Source organism: Haliotis rubra, unplaced genomic scaffold (genome assembly GCF_003918875.1).
Source record: "Haliotis rubra isolate DU_JTF1 unplaced genomic scaffold, ASM391887v1 Scf3, whole genome shotgun sequence".
Classification (NCBI taxonomy): Eukaryota; Metazoa; Mollusca; class Gastropoda; order Lepetellida; family Haliotidae; genus Haliotis; species Haliotis rubra.
Window position 1 is genome coordinate 427,292 of NW_025766968.1, and position 20,220 is coordinate 447,511.

Genomic DNA, 20,220 nt, shown 5'->3' on the forward strand with positions numbered 1-20,220 from the left:
TGTTCGATTGTATTTGAGTAAGTTTTACGTGGTATGGAGCTAGAGTGGGAATGACAATTGACAAAAGAACTCCGTTATTACCTTGCAAAAGTTTGGTCATAGCTTTAAAATCTGTGATAACTAAGGATTAAAAATTGAAATATGACAGTTTAACAAAGTATTGTGTTTATTTTCTATTTCATTACTAGCAAAGTAGTGTTTGTAGTTATGACACAGTTAAAGGAAATACAGTTCCCCGAATATACCTATGTCTGATTAAGTAAACTTTGAGATGAACATCAGGACAAGTGTGAAAATTTACAAAGTTCATGTATATGGCTTGAGTTCATCTACTTGTGTATTTGCAAAAAAATAATACATGAATGATAGCAAAGAACAGGGTGTCAACCTCAGCATAAAATATTGAAAGGTAAGTGATAGAGAAATTTTTATATATGTGATGAATATTTATAAAACTGAATTCTGCAATTCAACATTGTTTGAAGCTTATTCAGGTAATGGATCAAATTTAAAAAATAAAACACTTTAGACAGTCAGTGGATTTATATAAAAGATTCTCTTAATTCAGACCTTACATAAGGTGGAGGCAGTATTCTTCTTTCAGTGATGTTCACCCATGAAGTAATTGTGAGCGGATGTTTGACTCTGTATTCTTTGTTAAGAAGGTGATGTTGATGTATTATCAGTGTTGGTGATATTAGTGGTTTGTTGAGGGGAATAAGAGGGGAGGGTGGCCTGTAATAAAGGCTGTGATATGATTTGGCCTGTTATCTAGTGGAGCCCTGCTCGGGGAGTGAGTTATGATGTATCAGTCGTGTAATTGTCTGTGACAGGGGGATATGCATGTTCAAGTTGATCATCACCAGGCTGAGGGATTATTATTTGTGTCAGACTATTGGTCCGATGGCCACGTGGAGGACGAAGATCATTCCATTGTGGCGGAACTTTGGTCTGTAGTTTGGAGAAGGGAAATAGTTTGTGTTTCATAAATATATGAAATAAATATACAAATATATTAAATGATATATAGTTAATCTGTCTGAGTCTACTAGCCAGATAGTATCATTGTATTTTAGTATATGTGGACTAAAGTCAGTTGATTTTACTTGACCAGAAGGAATACTGAGTGACTTGGGCATCTGTCTAGTGGCTAACGTCATATCATTACCGATAGTCCAATTTTTGGGCTGCAGTCAGTTGAAAGATGTATTATATGTGTCTTTTAGGGTTGGAAAGTTCTTGAGCTAAAACGTAGAAGTAAATATATAAGCATATTTGAATATTCATCTTCACTTTTATGTGGGAACAATATATCCCTTACAATAAACTGATATGCATTTTGCTTATGTTTATACGTAAAGTATAGGTCATGAATAATTTACGATATGTTTGGTTGTACAAAATGCTCACTAAATTCTCCTGAAATGGAAACACTTCATGTTTACATCATAAATATTTGAGGTATTTTCTTTCATTACAAAATACATTTAGGAGAAATGTGGAGAATGGAAGTGTTCTCCGTCAAAATTATTATTGAGGTAATTATGATTTTTCTTTCAGCAACTCATTATACTGGATTTAAATAAACATTTGCTGTTTCAAAGTTCTATTTTTACGCCAATTAGACTTTTCAAATTTTATTCCAACTTTCTCTGGTTGTAAGTTACTTCCTGTTTAAAGAAAAAAATCTAAGTTATCAAGCTCGGACTAAACATGACACAAATGTTTCGAGAATATATTTGATGCTGACAGGTCCTGATGCTTCCAATCCCTGTTGAATGTACAGGATTTTCTCATCCAAAGAAGGAGTTATATTGAAAAAATGACTGTAATAATTTAGAATTGAATCCTCATGAGTAAAAATCAACATTGCTTTAATCTGAAGGCTACCCATAAGCAATAATCTGAGGGATAATTGCTGCAAGCATTTCTCAATCCATCTTGTTATGTGTAGTTTAGCAGGGGAGCTTGATCGCAGCTACCACCCTGGTAACATGGATTAAGCTTAAGTCGAGCGGATTTTTGTTTGTTACTTTTTTAGATTAAGTTGCAGAGTTTCTAATATTTTCTGGTTGGGCTGTCTGTCAGAGGAGAAGAAGTGTATGTGCCACACAGGGAGGTGGCTCTCTGCTCTCTCACCAACTAATTTATCCCGAACATATTTAAAGGGATAGCCAGGAAGTAAAACTCAGGCAAATTTGTATGTCCTACATTTTGGTTGAAGTTCTGGAATCTTGTATTAGCTGAATAAGAAATTGTGTTTTTGTGGTTGTCTGTTTAACTTCTTTGCTTATATTATTCTTGATCTTGAGATACTGTCAGAAAATTATTTTATTTGGAAATGTGTCTGGATGTTTAAAAGTGGAATGCTTAGTGTCAGAGAGCTGAATTTGGAGATGTGGTCTATTTTACAAAGGGAAATTGCAGCTATATGTGCACTTAATCAAAGAATTTGTAGCCACATATAATGCAGATGTTTGAATTAATGTAATATATGTCATTTTCATCTAAACTAATTTGTAATTATCAAGAAGATTGTAAGTGATTAATGATCGGTCAGCATTTTCTGTGATAAATGATTTTCCCATAAACTGAAAAATATGAAGTTATCCATTAGCATTTACTGTTATATTTTGCCTCAAAATGAAAAAAAAATATATAAGACACATTAGTATTTGCTGTTACATTTTCCGCTAAAATGAGATATATGAAATGACCAGTCAGCATTTACTGTGATACTCTCCTCCAGCCTGAAATGACCAGTCCCTGAACTGCAAACACAGTCATCAGGAAGACATAATTTGGGGATACCAAATAATAAGGTTTCATATCAAAAATAATAATCCTCATTTGCATAAAAAGGTTTGCTTTTGACAGTTGGGGATTCGAAAAGTAGTCATTTTTGCTTGGAGTAGGAAATTTTATTGGAATTCCTTTGTGCGTTGATTATGCGAGAAACCCTTATGGGAAGACAAGCACCCTTTGCATTTGTTTTGTGAGTTGCCTTTGATTGCTGGGACAAGGGCCTGGTCTTTGATTGAATTTGCTTTGGTTTATACTCTAGTTAATGTGATTAGCGTCAGACTGTGTGTGAGGGGTATTAGGGTTGACAGGCCTCGCCATAGGGGAAGCCTGGACTCCTCATCCTAACTGGGACCTGATACCCAATACTCTTACTTCCTACACTCACATTGATTTTTAATTACTCTCTATTAATTAGCTTTATGTTTTAATGAATTGATGTATTCTCCCTAGACAGTGTCTCCTGTTTCGTAGACACGGGGTCAGAGGTTAGAGGTCGTGGGCTGGTGTATCATATTGACTGCACTGCCTTCTCTGATATTTTTATGTTCGTTTGGTTGACCACTCATTGACTGTCTCTGTTTGTGTTACTGATAAACAGGGGATAGTTGTGTGCCGGGATTGGTTATGTTGATGGTTATTACACTTTTAGGTAATTGAAACTCTTTCAGAAATATCAGTCTGTGATACCTAGGCCAGTGTGCCTTTCATTTTTTTATATTTCTTTGATTCTAACCCACAGTTTTCTGTTTATTTAAACTTAGGTGATAATTAGTTATTATTAATGTTATTAACTACACCTGCCTCATTATCAAACACCCTGCCTCACGTTTTTCATCTCAAATACCTGCAGGTGAAGAACATGGCTTCACTTGATGAAATAAACCACTATATATCGACTTACCATACTTTCATGCTTTACGTGAATCACATCCGTCAACAGTACACAGATGCCATGAACAGCTTGTTCAAAAATAAATAAATATGTAAACTAAAATCCATCACACCCAACTTTTTAGCTAAGTATCCTAGAAATATTTGAATATCAATGCTGACAGTAAGTCCCTGTCCTTGTTGACATTTTAATCAGCTGACTACATATGGAGATGAGCTACACCAATTTTTATGGAGGCATATCCTATGTATTTTACTGACATTATTTGAGTATATTCCCTTGTTTCAAGATGACACATGAGAAAACCTGAGAATGATTCATTTTTTGCACCAGCATCGGCAAAGACATTCTTCTATACCTGTCACATCATGTTAATCTTGACATGGGCGTCAATAAATTTAAAGCTGTTTCCGAAACATGACAGGCTCTTTCCTAGTTTCCATTTCCCCATTAAATGACAGTTTTCTTAGTAAGTTCCTTCACAGCCCAATTCTTTTAGTTAAGGCTAGGATGATTGCTTTATTTGGGTTCTACCTTAGGCTCAGGTTCCACAAGGCCGTCTTAGCACTAAGATGACTGTAACATCAATTCATCTATACAGTCAATAAGTGGTCCACCAGATGAAAATGACTGTTACATCTATACTTTTACATTGACATACAACACTGAACAGTTATAAAATTACTATCACTTTGTTGAAATAGGCCTTAGTTATTGAAAGTATTAGCCTGTTTGTCATACAGGAATTGTTTAACTGTTTGTTCTTCATTACCCGTGAAGGTCCCGGGTTAGAACTGGTCTTCAGTAACCCATGCTTGTCGTAAAAGGCGACTATGCTTGTCGTAAGAGGCGACTAACGGGATCGGGGGTCAGGCTCGCTGACTTGGTTGACACATGTCATCGGTTCCCAATTGCGCAGATCGATGCTCATGCTGTTGATCACTGGATTGTCTGGTCCAGACTCGATTATTTACAGACCGCCGCCATATAGCTGGAATATTGCTGAGTGCGGCGTAAAACTAAACTCACTCACTCACTCATTGTTCTTCATTAAATTCAGTTCTTTTACAGACATAGAAATACAGTCAACTACAGTTAGGTCGAACTTTGATGTGTCAAATTATCGGGGTTCTTGAAGTAAAAGCTTGCTCCCTACATACTCCTGATTCAGTTATAATTTTGCAGTTGTGTCAAACATCCGATGATGTGAAGTATTTATGTATGTCCATTCAACTTCGACACACAAAGGGCGTCTAACTGTACTTGGCATATGTTCAGTACTATTGTTCTACTTGAGTCAGCCATTCCTCCAGGTATGGTAGGAGAGTTTCATGAACAGTGTGTGTCCAGATAGTAAATAGTGTTATGCCATGCTGGCAGCACTCAGGGTGAGATGATGTAATAGACTATAACCTGGGATCCTCTGACACCAGGTGATCCTACACAAGCAGCTAACACAACATGACACAACACTGATACACAGTATGGTGTCACCAGCCAAATATTGGCAGAGCTGGAGGCCAAACACTGGCTGCTAAGAGCAGAAGACTTGTCAGTATTAACTTCCCACTGTCAGCTTGTTATTACAGATTAACCTTTGCTACTTATTAGGCCATATACATGCTCATATTTCTAATTTGCAAACACTGTTCCTATTCTTTGTACAGGAAACGGTGTTGCATTTCTTATTGGTGTCATATATTTCAGAGAACTCCTTGGAGAAGCATTTCTGTTCTCACTTGCTTGAGAATAGTGTTAGAGCCTACCCTGCAGGGTTGGAAATAACCCATTGCCCGACGCCCGAGTCCAGTGTTTTTTTCTGTCGGGCAAGCAAATTTGTATATCACACTGTACCGGTGTCCAGTTGACTTTCCAATATTAATTATGTTGTTTATTTAAAAAATCAACAAGAAAACGGCCGGTATAGTGGAAAAATTATCAGGGCAAGTGATTTTACATGTGCCGCTGTACCGGAGTACACTAGCAATTTTAAAATTATTTCCACCCCTGGCCCTGAAATGTTGCTCGCACTGTGGTCCAGAAGTTGTTCATCCATGTATTGTCAACCGTCCTTATTTCAGGGAAGTTGGGTTGCCTAGTGGTTGAAGTGGTTAGCTGAATACCTGGGTTTGATTTACGTATGAGTACGTAAATTGGTTCATTGTGAAAAGCCTATTCTTATTATCCGTTTTTCCAATCATAGTACTAAAAGACATGTAAACCCATTGCATGGGTCAGTGTCAGTGACTGGTAAAAGCGTAACTGGTTTGAAACTTTGAATTATGGATTATCTGCCCCTGGTGACTGAACGCTGTAAGACTGGGGACTTGGGAGAGATAAGTCATAATTCGTGGCAGCTCATTGGTTCTTCTCTCAATGAACTTGTGTCTTACAGAGATCCATTCGACTTGACAATGGGGTTTATACACTGTGCTGTTTGGCCCTATTTCACAACTGGACTTTAGCTCTCTGTACTGCATATGTTAAAATGTAGGAGTTATTGATTGTCATAGTACAACAAGTTGCTTTGAAAAAGCAGACCAGATCTTTGTAGTTTGTATGTCAGTTGATGTAAAATTGTCATGTAGTACTGCTGTAGCACTGATTGTTGTTTGAACTGCAACCTGGTCTCCATTCAGCAATGCACATATATACCTAAGATGGTCACAACTCCCTTACTTTAACATGGACGTAGTAAATGCTGTAATTCCATTGTGGATTAGGGCCTAGGTCCCGTTTCACAAAACGATCTCAGTGCTATGACTCTCGTAAGTCTACATTAAAGCTCAGGAGTTAGGATAGTCGCAGCGCTACAACAGCTTTGTGAAATGGGACCCTGGGCCTAGATTTTCGAAGCTCTAAACGCTAAGATAGTTGTAAGGTAATGTTAATGTATGGCTCTTACGACTATCTTAGTGCTAAGAGAGCTTCGAAAATCTAGGCCCTGGTCTTCAGGATGAGTCTGAGTCTTGGTTGTCAGTCCATGTGAGATTGTCATTATGTTGAGACCTTTGTAGTGATAAGATTTTGTGGTGAAATGCATGCCTGTTCCACACTGTATATCCTAGTGCGCCTGTCCATTTGAAAATGTCCACAAGTATTACTGACAGTTGTAGCACTGTGATTGTCCCCTCATATGCCTGCCACAGTCCTCAGTCTCGGTCGAGTCAAGGTGTGTCAGTCCATGTAGCCAGAAGTGTAGTGCCAGATTACATATGTCGACAACATCCTGACAAAACTGTTGAAACAGGGCCCCTGCTGTCACGTCCCACCCCTTGTGCCATGGCCCGTGTGTTGAAGATTAACATGTTTGGCCTGTAGTCGGCAAAACACTGGCGAGCTGAAGCCCCACAACCGGGTAGACAGTGTACCCAGACCCTTGTCAAACATGCCTTTTCACCTGTTTGGAGCCACGACACACAAAAATTTGTTGACCAATTAGCCGTTTGTTTTGGAGGGTAGGGACGCCCTACTGGCAGAGATTGATAGGGTGACGGATGACAACAACCTGAATGTGTTCACAGTTGTCAAACACGAGGTTCTGCTCTTGAGAAACCTGAATTTCTCCCTATGGATGTTTGCTCACGAGTGCCCTCCCACCCCACCTCTGTCAGTTGGGTGATCACCAACTACTTGAGATAACCCCATGTGTACCACTCCAGTCTAGATTGCAGGAATCCTGCCTGAAACTTGCGGCAGTTTATTTGTATAAACAGTGCCAATAATCTTAACACGAACACAAGGATTAGCTTATGCTTTACTTCATACCAGTTTCACAGTCTTTTCTTTGTCTCACTGTGAATAAGAAGTCACCTCAACAATAACTGACATATATTTGTTAGTGCATGTGGCAAGAAAGATTAGTTACTGTCATTATTGCACAATGTTTTGCTGATATTATATGTCATGCTGTTTTTGTGAATCATTCATAATGATCACTGTCATCAATTTGTCATCAGGTTCCTCACCTTGAGGTTACCCAAAATACATGACCTCAAATCAATGTCAGTGTGAACTAAGTTAATTGAATTCAGGCTTAAACCAGGCCATTTATGGATTTGAGAAAACCAGTATGGTTCTCCCAGGAATATCAGGCTTTTAGAAACGATGTATTTGTCAAAGTTGAAAGTGTTTTTAAATAAGCTGTGTATGTATGTTCCAGTGTCTAATTAGAGTCAGTAAATGTATAACATGTTGGTTATTTATATACAAATGTTTTTACAAAGGGATGTTTTTCCCAGTCTTTGTTTTATCACAAGAAATGATGCAGTGTACCTTGTGTATTTTCAGGAGAAACAACTGGAAGCCCAGCAAGCTAAGCTCATGCCCTCCACAACGAAGAAAGCCAGATCACAAGGTAGGTTGTGACAACCTGGAAGTGTCAGTGTTTGGTTAACCATACACTCTTTATGCCTTGGACAGTTTGTAGGTTGTAAGAAAGATGAGGTATCTATCTTTGGTTAAACATAATCTGTTTCTATCATGGACAATAATTTCCTGGATATCATCACATTCTTCTACAAGTTAATCATGTTAATATGCCAGTTGGTGTACAACCAACCCATTCTTTATGCTAGATGATTTCCCTTGGTTCTCATATGCCATCAACAGGATATCCACAGCATGAAGGCATGTTAATCAGAAGCTCATCTGGCACACTTTTTAACATAAGGCTGGACTTAATTGATTAATTGATTCACAGAATCAGCTGACACTAAAGAAGTGGAAAGTGGGAAAAATCAAATATCAAAAGAATTATTTGTTTCCCCACCAGTTGCAAACTTACAATTTTGAGGGTGGGGGTGTAGACAAGCAGGTAAACTGCAATATGAATAGGATACAATAAGACTAAATGATGAGAAACACTGGCAATATGTTTGCCTCTTCTCTCTCTCTCTCTCTCTCTCTCTCTCTCTCTCTCTCTCTCTCTCTCTCTCTCTCTCTCTCTCTCTCTCTCTCTCTCTCTCTCTCTCTCTCACTCACTCACTCACTCACTCACTCACTCACTCACTCACTCACTCACTCACTCACTCACTCACTCACTCACTCACTCACTCACTCACTCTCACTCACTCACTCACTCACTCACTCACTCACTCACTCACTCACTCACTCACTCACTCACTCACTCACTCACTCACTCACACACACACACATATGGATGAGATAGTCTGGTGGGTAAGGTAATCACTTTTACAGTTCAAGGGATGATTTGGTTGCCTTATATGGGTACTGCAGCCAATTTCAGCTGGCCCCTGCCAAGATATTATTTGAATATTGCTGAAAGTTGCACTCACTCACTAAACCAAAAAATAAAAACATAATCTGGTTTAAATATATCATTCCATTCACTCCGCACTAAAGTTATTGGGAACCACTGTTCTATTTTGTTAAGCCTTTCAGTAATAAAGCCAAGTAGGTATTTGTGGTAATGTTGTCTCCAGCCAAGTAGTCTTTGTCAATTCCAGCCAGATTCAATGAATATGGAAGAACTGACCAACTGGCTCCATAGCCACTGCTCTTTAGCCTGAGCCTCCTCCAGCCTCTGTGACCAGCCACAAGTCTGACTTGTGTTTACAGAAGTCCTATCTTGACATGTCACAGCACATAAGTGTTGAATCAGACCACCGCACTAAAAGCTTCTGCACATGAACATGTTCACTACCCATGTAAACTCAGAAATCCAATCCCACTTGTGCAGCTTGTAAACCTGTGTACCTTGTGCTCATAATTAGAGTAGTAGTCTAGATTCAACCAGTAAGACCTTGAGGGGTGCTACTGGCCCAGATGTCTAAACCATTGCAATTTGCTGTGTGGAGTTGCTTGCTCATGCTAGGAACTGATGAACATTGGTTTGAATCCCAGATTTGACCTTTTATGATTCATGGTTTGTCACCTGTCCTCAAAGTGATTAACATGCAAGATTCATGTGGCTTTTTCACCCCTCACATATACATGTAACATTGTGCTACAATACTAAACTATAGATAGAAAGCAGTTCCAAACTCATTCACCCACTTACAAGCCAGTGAAGGAGGCCCCTTTAGACAGTGTCAAAGCTGAAAGACAGCTTAAGTTACAGTAGCCAAGGACATATTCAGTTATTGTAGTGAAGGACACATTTGTACTTGCTATAGTGGAAAATAGACAGCTTAAGTTACAGTAGCCAAGGACATATTCAGTTATTGTAGTGAAGGACACATTTGTACTTGCTATAGTGGAAAATAGGTTAATTATTTTAGTGAAGAACACATTAAGTTACTGTAGCAAAGCACACCGTTGTACCCCCACTTTGTTGTTTTACACTTCTCACAGCAATATTTTAGCTATAATACAACAGACTGTGAAAAGGTAAGTCTGGGCCAGTGATTGACATCATGAGCATTGATCTAGGCATTTAGGATGTGATGGCATGCCTCAACCAAGTCAACGAGTCTGACCTCAATCCCTTTAGGTATTTCTCATGACAAGATGACAAGCCCCAGTTCTAACCAGGATAGATAGATAGATAGATATTCTTTATTTCATCCAACTGAATGAAGATTACAATGTGTGGTAATAATATATATTTACGTGAAATGATTAAGATAGATTATTGATAGAGTCACAAATGTTCACATACATACAAGTGTTTTAGAAGTATCACCATTTCCTTATAAAATGGCTTACATTAATTATTACTTTTGCCCATACATCTCCTTCTAGTTCCATTATGCACGCTATTGGACATCCACCAAGTAAAAATGCAAGAATAACATCATCATCTTGATCCCAGATCTTAACAAAAGTTTCTACATCCAGAATATCACATATGGAGTGAAAAAGTTCATTTCTGTCATTCATATTTATCGTACATAACATAAACACATATAGGACATAGTTGTACTTACTGTAGTGAAGGACAAATCCTTTCTTCCATTTGTGAAGGATGTTGTTGTACAGACTGTATTATATAAGTGCACAAAGATAGTTGACATCAGAGCTTCTTATACTGCTACTTTCAAATGGCCATGAAGATTTATTTTTGGTGCATGGTGGAAAGATCAATGGTCAAGGTCAAAGAGTGAGAGAAACAAGTATTTATACATTTACCACTTCAGGATGGGACCTTGCTTTGAAAAGACTTCTGTCTAGGATAATCAAAGGCTAATGCCTGCCATCAGCTTTTCATAAAACATGACTATACCATTGGCAGTATCTTAGGTATGGTTTCCTTTACAGGCATGGGACTATATTATTACTTTCTACAGAAAACCAACCACATGATATGTCAATTGAATTATGTAAAAGGATCAAGGCCTTTCAACTGTAGTTATATCATATTTTCTTGTGAATATGATATGAATGTAATCAACATCAGAGGATGATATGCTGCAATGGTCTTATTCAACACAGACCAGTGGAATTGTAGTACAAGATGTGAGCAGGTTAGAGTCCTGAAAAATGAAAATGTTGTGCATCAGCTTGTAGCTTCTGTCGTAAAGATCTTTTACAATCTGAGACTTGGATAACTATAAGATCTAAGGGAGCTGTCATGATTATAGTCAAAGTATGGAAGTGATGTTTTATTAACTAGAAGTACATGATGGCTTATTAATATTTTAAACTTTTATGAAAAGTGACCTTTTTGGCAGTTAAAAGCAAACACCTCTGGACAATTTAACATACTACAGACTAGAGATTACCCATCCTCACTGAAAGCACCACACAGAAAGACACAGAAATTGGCCACAAGTCGATCAAGCTCTGTGGCTGCTATTTTCTTGACAACTAACTGTAACTGGGGGAAAGCCCTACGTGATTAGGATGTCCGTTTGTAGGCTGTGATTTGAGATGCCCGAACAAGGCTGTGGTCAGCATATCACTTTCTAGAGTGTGACTTGGAAAGACAAGTTTCACTTTAACTCAATGAATCACCTCAGAAATGTTGGTGAGGGTTGTCAGGACTGGGTAAATCAATGACAGCAGGCCGACAGCAGACTTCTTTGGTTATTGTTCAGTTGGAATTTTGGAAAGCTTGAATAAGTTGAGAAAGTATGAATCAAATTGAGAAATGTTGTCTTTTAATCGTCATTTTTTAAGATAATATTACCATCCTAAACAGATTGCTTGTGAAATGTATATTGGATTAATAGTGGACATATTTATTGAATGTAATTTCAAAGTCATAATTATGTGATTGTTGTGATAAAGTAGACATTGAGAGAAACTAGGATCCAAATTACATACATGACTATGATTAGAAAGTACCATTCATTCATTTACTCACATCACAATGTATTAACTTTTTATGAAAGTCAGAGGCTCCTTGTCTTAACCCAGATGTTAGGATATTCCATTTAGGTAATTCTAATCTTCAAAATGAAATTGTACCAGATTGTCTTCATGCCATTTATCTCCATAAAAATCACTATCAAGGTGTCCTAAGATTAAGAACTTTACTAGTAAACCTTGAATACCCTTGTAGCATGTGCAATATTGTATCGCAAGTGTGTTCTCATTATCATTTTACATATCTTTTTATATATTTTTATAAAAAACACTGCATCTAAAAATGGGTTTTTCCTGTCAGTGCTAGGATGGCTGTTAAAGTGAACAGATGACTCCTTGGAAGTAATGAGTGTGCAGATAGAGATCTTGTCATGAAGATTGTTTGTAGGAGGGTGTAACATAAATATTGTAATTATCCTGGAACATGAAGCGCTTCGCCTGACACACTTGCAAAACACAAGTCCATCATCAAGTGTGTATGTGTTCTTCATTTGGCTGGAGCAGATTGTCAACATCGTGGCCAGCAGGGGGCACATATTTTCCTAATCTAATCATATCTTCTTTAGGGTTTGTTGTTTTACATCTATACCTCCATTAGAGACCATGGCTGGGTAAACTGTGTGGTTAGCTTCATTCAAGTCAGAAAAGTACAGGACAAAGTTTTGTATTGAGTATGGTTTGAAACATTCAAACATATTGTGCAGTGACTGTCAGAACATGTCCTTTAAACAATTGTATTGTCATTGTCCCTTGAACAAAAGGCCTTGGCATGTTGAATTTTTTAGGAAATTTGTACATAGAGAAGGTCTGTTAATCAGAGCTTTACATAGATGATCTATAGAAGGATGTGACTTCAGGCCATGGCTACCATATCAACCAAACAAAATTGTCATTCATGCCTGCTGCTCCTCCATTCAAGGAGTGAATGAGTGTGTTCTTTGAAATTAATTTTGTTGCATGGTTTCAGTGCACATTTGCTAGTAATATACTGAGGGAAACAAATAAGGGAACACCACTTGATGGCAGTGTTCCATTATTTTTTTCTTAGATTTCCTCCCACAGCGTTATTCAAAGCTGGTGAGGAAAGCTGGAAAACCTTAAAGGAACATTTGAATTTTCCTGTGTTCCTTTATTTGTTTCTCTCAGTATAATTCCACCTTGTGTATATTCCCAACCACAATAGTTAAAGAGGTTAAACAATGTCACAACTGGTTACTCCTGGGGTCTTTCTTACTGTTGCATTGGTGAAGTTGCTGTAATATCGGTACAACTGTTGTAGTGGTATTGTGATGGTATGATGAGAACATCCATCTTTGACCTTGTAGACATCCTGGCATAGTTTCACATGCTAACAAAGTCAAATACTTCCACTGTTTCCTAGGATTTCAGAATTTTAGAGTTGGGGGAGGTTCTTTTTAATATTCTTTAAAAGAAGTTTATGAACAAATATGACCCCAAACATAACTGCAATGATATTTTACAAGTAAACCAAATCCAGATTGAACAGGCCTATATTTCAAACACAGTGTATTATTATGAATTTCCAGTATTTAAAAAAGAAAAGTTTCATGAACATGTGAGTTTGTTCAGAACTGATAGTTTTGCAGCGTGTGAAATTTTTGTTGTGTAAAGTAGTAAATTTCATGTCCTTTTGCAACCAACCAAACTACCATTGACGCCTTCCTGTCACACTAACTCCATCGATCCATATGCAGGAACATGGTCTTTTAAAAAGAAATGATAAACATCATAAAAACTTAAATATTGCTGCATTGAAAATTACATTTACATTTGAGATTGTTTTTGTCATTCAGGAAATATTTAAAATAGATTCTTTGTAGATGAATACCAAGGTAGCTGAAGAAATATGCTACACCAAAAATGATAAATGGAATTCCAGGGTTTAGCATTGAGTGTCATCATGTCATGGGATGGGGCTGATTAGCATCAGTAAACATCTCTCCATCAGTCAAACTCTTTCTTCACAAAGTAACTCAGCTCTTAACCTAGAGGGCCTTTCTGCTTAGCAAAATAAACGTCTCAAAAACAGCAGATTAAATTTCCAAATTATTCCATGTGGTCTTGATCTGAATAATGCATTAATCATGGCCATCATCAGCTTATTATAAAAAGATAGCTCACTATTATAAAAACAAATTAACATATCAAATAACACACATTTTAAGATTTATTAGCAGATAGATTGTCATAATAACAACCTTTGTATATATTCATTTGCTGGGCAAGGCAGGAAGATAATATTTGAAAATGATGATATTCAGAACGTAATGATTTAAATGGACAGTTTGTTATTTACGTTAACTAAGTGAAATTTGTGCAGTTTCAATAACCATGTTTTCATGAATACATAGTTTGTAAATTCTAATCATGTGTAAATTATGATAACTCATATCAATTTCTTTTTATGTAGAAACTTTCTACAGTTTCATAAATCCATATGGGCATATCATTTCATAGCAGTTTTTGAGTACAGTAGTTCGTTTGCTCTGAGCGATAAGGCCATGGCTGTACAGTAAGTGTGTCCGTTTAACAAGCAACTCTGAATTATGGGCAGTACATATAGGGAGAACTGATGTTATTTAGCTAATCAAGGAATTTTGATTTATGATACAAAGTATTTCCTTAGAGATTAATGTGAAATTAGTGTCACACCTACTCCAGTGGACCCGTGAAGATCGAGGTTAGAATTGATGTTCAGTAACCAATGCTTGTCGTTAGAGGCGACCAACAGGATCGGGTGGTCAGGCTTGCTGACTTGGTTGACACATGTCATCGGTTCCCAGTTGCGCAGAATGATACTCATCCTGTTGATCACTGGATTGTATGGTCCAGACTCGATTATTTACAGACCGCCGTCATATAGATGGAATATTGCTGAGTGCGGCGTAAAACTAAACTCACTCACTCACCTACTCCAGGGTATAAAAGACATTTAAATATCAGTTTTCTTGTATTCAGCTATACAAAGTTATATACCTGGTATATTTTATTGAGATAAAAGTTTTCTTTGGGATGTGTTAAGAACTTTTTCCCCTTTTTTCAATGTTTAATAGAAAAACATACTTAGTTAAATCATTACATCTGATATATATGTATTTTATAAAATCTGAATTTAAGCAGTTTCAGTAAGTCCAGTCAGTTTTGTTAGTTTGGGTTTTAGTACTATGGCATGCCTATTTGCTTTGCCACTGTAATGATGTTTAATAAACTTATATCATCTTGAATGTGACTGAATGTACATATTCCCTATGTTAACAGACAAAGAACACCGTGACACAGAGTTAAGGATGACCCTGGCCAGCCGCTTCCCCCCAGAACAGTGGACAGTTGCCCAGGAGTACTTCAAGGTGGAGTAGGAGGTGGGGCCCAAGTGCTGGCACCACTGTCATTGGGAGTTTACATGTGGATGCTGGTGGGTATCAGGTCTATTGGTGCTGAAGGCAATGTGCTGATATGACATGCTGTGTACTGTAGACTGATTCCCTGTGAGCTGTGGTATGACTTGATGTCAGGGAATGCATTACTCATATACACAGCACTGACATCCATGTCCTTGTTGCTTTTCTCTGACACTGATTACAGAGTGTTTAGCTGTCACTGACTCTAGTCTCAGCCCGACTGTATGACAAATGACAGTGTGTGGAGAGTGATGACAGGTCTTCAACTTTAGGTGCCGTATAGATAAGTCATATGTGTGTCTTTGATAGCAAAGACACAATACTATGAGTCTAGGGTGTCATTAATTCTCCAAAGAAAATTATTTTATGTCTTGTCACATACCTAACAGAAGCAGGTAACTGGCCTTTTTGAAACATGTTTTTCAACAGTCACAAGTTTCTAATCTTTTTATAGACGTGAACTATGGTGAGATTGTTATCAATTAGAGTTGGATTGGCTAAGACAGGTTTCAACTTATACTGCAATAAATGTGTATAGGTCAAGAGACAAGGTGAGTTATTCCTCCTGATGTTTTGGTTTAGCTGTTTATGTCAAGATGCTATCCAATCTTTACTGCCGATTTAATGATGTAATCACATGTTTCATAAAGCACAAATCAAATTGTTGATGAACTCTGTACAGTAACAATTATAATGAGCAATATCATTATGACTAGCTACCAAAGAGTACTTGTATACCTGTATGAATGCATTTGTGATTTACTCTCACTTTGACAAAAATCAACCTTGGCAAGGCATTTTCTTTTTCCTTAACATTTTGTTACTGTACTTTTCATTGCTGACATTGCAGGCTGAAGTCAATAATAAGTTAATTGTATTGTCTTGTTTTATATTACAAGTGTTGATAGGTAGATCCAGTTTATGACTTGTAATAGTATCCTTTTGCACTATGAGTTATTATTGGACTGGAGGCACTGGATCATATTCCTATTGGGTACTTACCTTTATTGACACATTTAACAATTTCATGTCACAGGGTATTCATTAACAATGTGTTTTTCTAAAGGAAATCAGTGAGTTACTGTTTTATGTTAAATCAGCATTTTTGTAGCTGTATAGCTATATATGCTTATTAATTACTCCAATAACAGTTTAATTATTTGGTTTGTGTACTTCAACTTTTGATGAAAGCAATGATTTAAACACTTGCTTATTATTTATTAAAGATATAAAATATCAAATTAATAATATATTTTTTCAAAATTGATATTGAATCTAACAAATAGAAAATGGTGCTCAACATATGATTGTCTTTTATACAGTGAACATGTTCTAGTTGATTTTCTTTCACTGACATTAATTTCAGGCTGTTAATTAAGGTTTATTGATGACTGACGTATCCTATTGACAGCGTGAATGATAGTAAGGCTTGAAGGGAGATGCTGCAAGATGGTCTCTTCTCAGGCATTCACTTCAAAGAAATTGTGAAGTTGCATTGATAATTGTGTGAAAAAGGCTATTGTGATTGAACTAATAAAGTACTATCTTCAGCATAAAACAACTCATTCACTCATTGATTTGTGTGAAGAAAAGTACTACCAAAGGCCCAAAGTTTCATTTTTTTGTGTTATCAAATTATGAAATTTCATTAGGGTATATTTTCCTGCTGCACTTGTGCCTGAGAAATCAGAATATATTTTAAGCAACAGTACACTTTTATACTGATAGTGTTGTGTTTAGTATACCCTGATGTTCAACATGAGCCATTGTCCTCTGAACCAAGGTGCTAACTTACATCTTTAATAGTCGACCCAAATGATTTGGGGCATAATTGCTGATATCCTTTAAATTAAAAAATCCCATTTGTTCAACGAGCAACAATATCACTATAGGAAACATCGACAAAATATTGTTTATACATGTATCTTGTATAGAATTCTTCAGATGTTGCAGAAACTATTGTTTACCTGAAAAGAGGTTAAGCTCTATCCCTTCTATGTATTATTATGCATTCAACTTCAGTGTACTGGTTCATTTTGGAAATAACATCTGACATTTTTCTAAGTTGTGAATATGTAAGATACCACCATTAACTGAAGAGTTGATGGTTGCAAGTACTGAGTCATATTTCATGACTCAAAGAAGATGAAGATGACTTCTTTAAGGGTAGTCAAAAAACTATTGCTATGAAACAGTTACAGATTAGGTCAATAATTCTTTATGTTCAAATGTTTCAACACCACCAAACAACCATTTTCAGACATACACTGAAACAGACTCCAACCGATGCACACTAAACTATCAGTGGAAATTATTATAGGTGGATGACATTGAAAAGAAATGTGTTTTGTCAGAACTTGAACACTGAATACAATTTCAGAAAAAAAATGTTTTTTTCTCATGGATATATTTAGGAATAGGTGCTGAAGTTGTTGCCAAGTGTCCTGGGGCAGAGGGGTAGCGTAGTGGTTAAAGCGTTTGCTCGTCATGATGAAGACCCGGGTTCGAATCCCCATGTTGATATAAAGTGTGAACTCACTCACTCCAAGTGTCCAGCTGATCAGTTCTGGACTGAGCTTCTGCCTCTGCAAGAGCTACATCTCCATCTCTCTGTCATCAAGCATGTCCCATGCAATTCATTGGTCTTCCTTGCCTAAGTCTGTGATCTGTGTGTTGAGTCTTGGAACTTCAAGTAAATCTGTGTTTGCTAAATGTTTCTGATGTTATGTTTTTTTCTGTAATGATCTGAACTATTTTCCAACCCTTTCATGTGTGTCTATTAGTAGTGTGGTGTGATTACCAGTGGTTTTCATTTGATCTATTTTATGAGTAGATGGAGAAAAGTATGCAAAAAAGCAATCAACAGAACTAGGACCAACACTCACAGTACTTTTTTTTTAATCTGAAAGCCTATCAAAAGAAATAGGCCAAACACAAAGTGTACATTTTTATCTAAACACATATCAATAGATCTATGCGCAACAAAAAGTGTACATTTTATTTTAGAATGATTTTGCTATAATTGGATGCTGTCCATGGCCCAGAGACACATTTTATTTGATGGAACTACATGTAAGTCTTGATTTTTAGTTCTGTATTAATTTCCCTTTGTTATGGTAATAGGATTCTATTGATCTCCATGCTTGCATATGTGTATAATTTTATTTATGTGTATTCAGTACATATGGTTATTTAACCCTACTGAACTTGATATTATTGTCAGTATTACCCCTCATACTCATCTCTTGGATGTCCATGATGTATATGTGTACACACTGAAGGTAAAGAATATCTACCAATGAACACCTACATAATATGTTTTGATTGTTTGATTTTTGTATGCTTTCATGATGTCTAAAAACTGTTTACTATGCATCTTTGTATACTGGCTTCACATTCCTTTCATATTGTTTTGGTGTATTTGACAAATGGTTAGGTTGTTTTACTTGACTATGGTAAAATAACCTATTAATCCTTGATTCAGCAATTTGATTGGTTTGTCTTTTGTTTTCGATGTGAGTGACACTTGTATTGACCTGCCTTTCGTAGTTATGTATGTGTGCTCATGTGTTATGAACCCACCCTGTTGTGTGTTGGAAGTGCAACGTCCAGTCTAGTTTAGTCCTTATATGAGAGTGAGCAAAGCATATTAACGTGTATTTAGTATTAGTATTTTTTCACACTGACCTTGTTGACCATTGTCTTAATATGTACTGATTTGTTGGCAAAGTATATCATTATACTTTAATTTGATCTAAATGCTTATGGCACAGTTCGTCACAGTTGCCATTTCCTTGATGTTTTTGAGGTCCATGTTGTCTGTATTGTGGATGCTGTGCCTCACCATTGGAGAGTGCAGTGGAGGTGAATGTTGGAATACAAACAATGACTGTGATATATAACTTTGAACATTCACAGTGTAAGTGTGTACTTGTTGTCTTGCTTTTTTACAGATTTTGTTGCAACAGTATTTGGTTTGTTCATGTCTATTGCTTGAATGTCCCTTCTGTGCTGGACAGTGCTGGTTGTGACGTGGCCATGCTGTACAACTGATAATAAATTATTACAAAAATATGATCAGAAGTTGTGTGAGTTATTTGTGTTAAGGTCTATTGCTTGTTTTGTACTGTCTAGTTTTATTCAAGAACCGTCCGCAAATACTGCAGCTGCGACTACAGGAACAGTCATGAGGTGGTTGGAGGTTGTATTTGGAATTAGGGTGATATTGGAGGTACCTGGTGAATCCTTAGTTCATACCAGTTACTGGTTTGCAATCACAGAGGTAATGACCTGAGGTTTTGGAAAGCGAATTTTGTGAAATTTTACACTCATATTTTTAGTGTAGGTCTTGCATAATCCCCCTAACCTTTCTTAGCTGTAATTACTCACTCTAAAACACTTTTTATCCCCCACAACACGTTTTGCAGGAGGTATTAAAATGGACTCCGTCCGTGCGTCTGTGCACATTTTTCCGGAGCAGAACTCTAAAACCGTTCAGTGTTTCTTCACCAAACTTGGCACATACATACATCTGGTGGTGTACTGGTGCCATTTGGTAGTTTTGGAATTCTGAATAAAATATGTTTGGCCTTTCCATGGCAACAAGTTTGACTTAGATTGAAATTGATGGTTGTGCTCCTTTCTGGAGCAGAACTTTAAAAACCTTTCAATACTCTCCTTCCATTTTTCTATATACACACCAAAACATTTGACATAATCATAACTCGTAGACATATACATGAAGAGTATTTTGCCATTGCGGGGGATATTGATGACTATTTTCTTGTTTATGTTGCCATACGGGGTTCTTGACGAGCCGTAATGCATTATAGT

At 36.9% G+C, this 20,220-nt stretch overlaps 1 protein-coding gene across 1 annotated transcript in view; it reads left to right on the plus strand.

Moving 5' to 3' along the window:
- Positions 1–19,464, plus strand: part of LOC124282395 (S phase cyclin A-associated protein in the endoplasmic reticulum-like) — a 113,959-nt gene extending 94,495 nt beyond the window's left edge. The window contains 2 exon segments of the mRNA XM_046718367.1: positions 7,988–8,054; positions 15,248–19,464. Of these exon segments, the coding sequence (XP_046574323.1) occupies positions 7,988–8,054; positions 15,248–15,345 (165 nt within the window). The 3' untranslated portion in view covers positions 15,346–19,464.
- Positions 19,465–20,220: the final 756 nt, after the last annotated feature.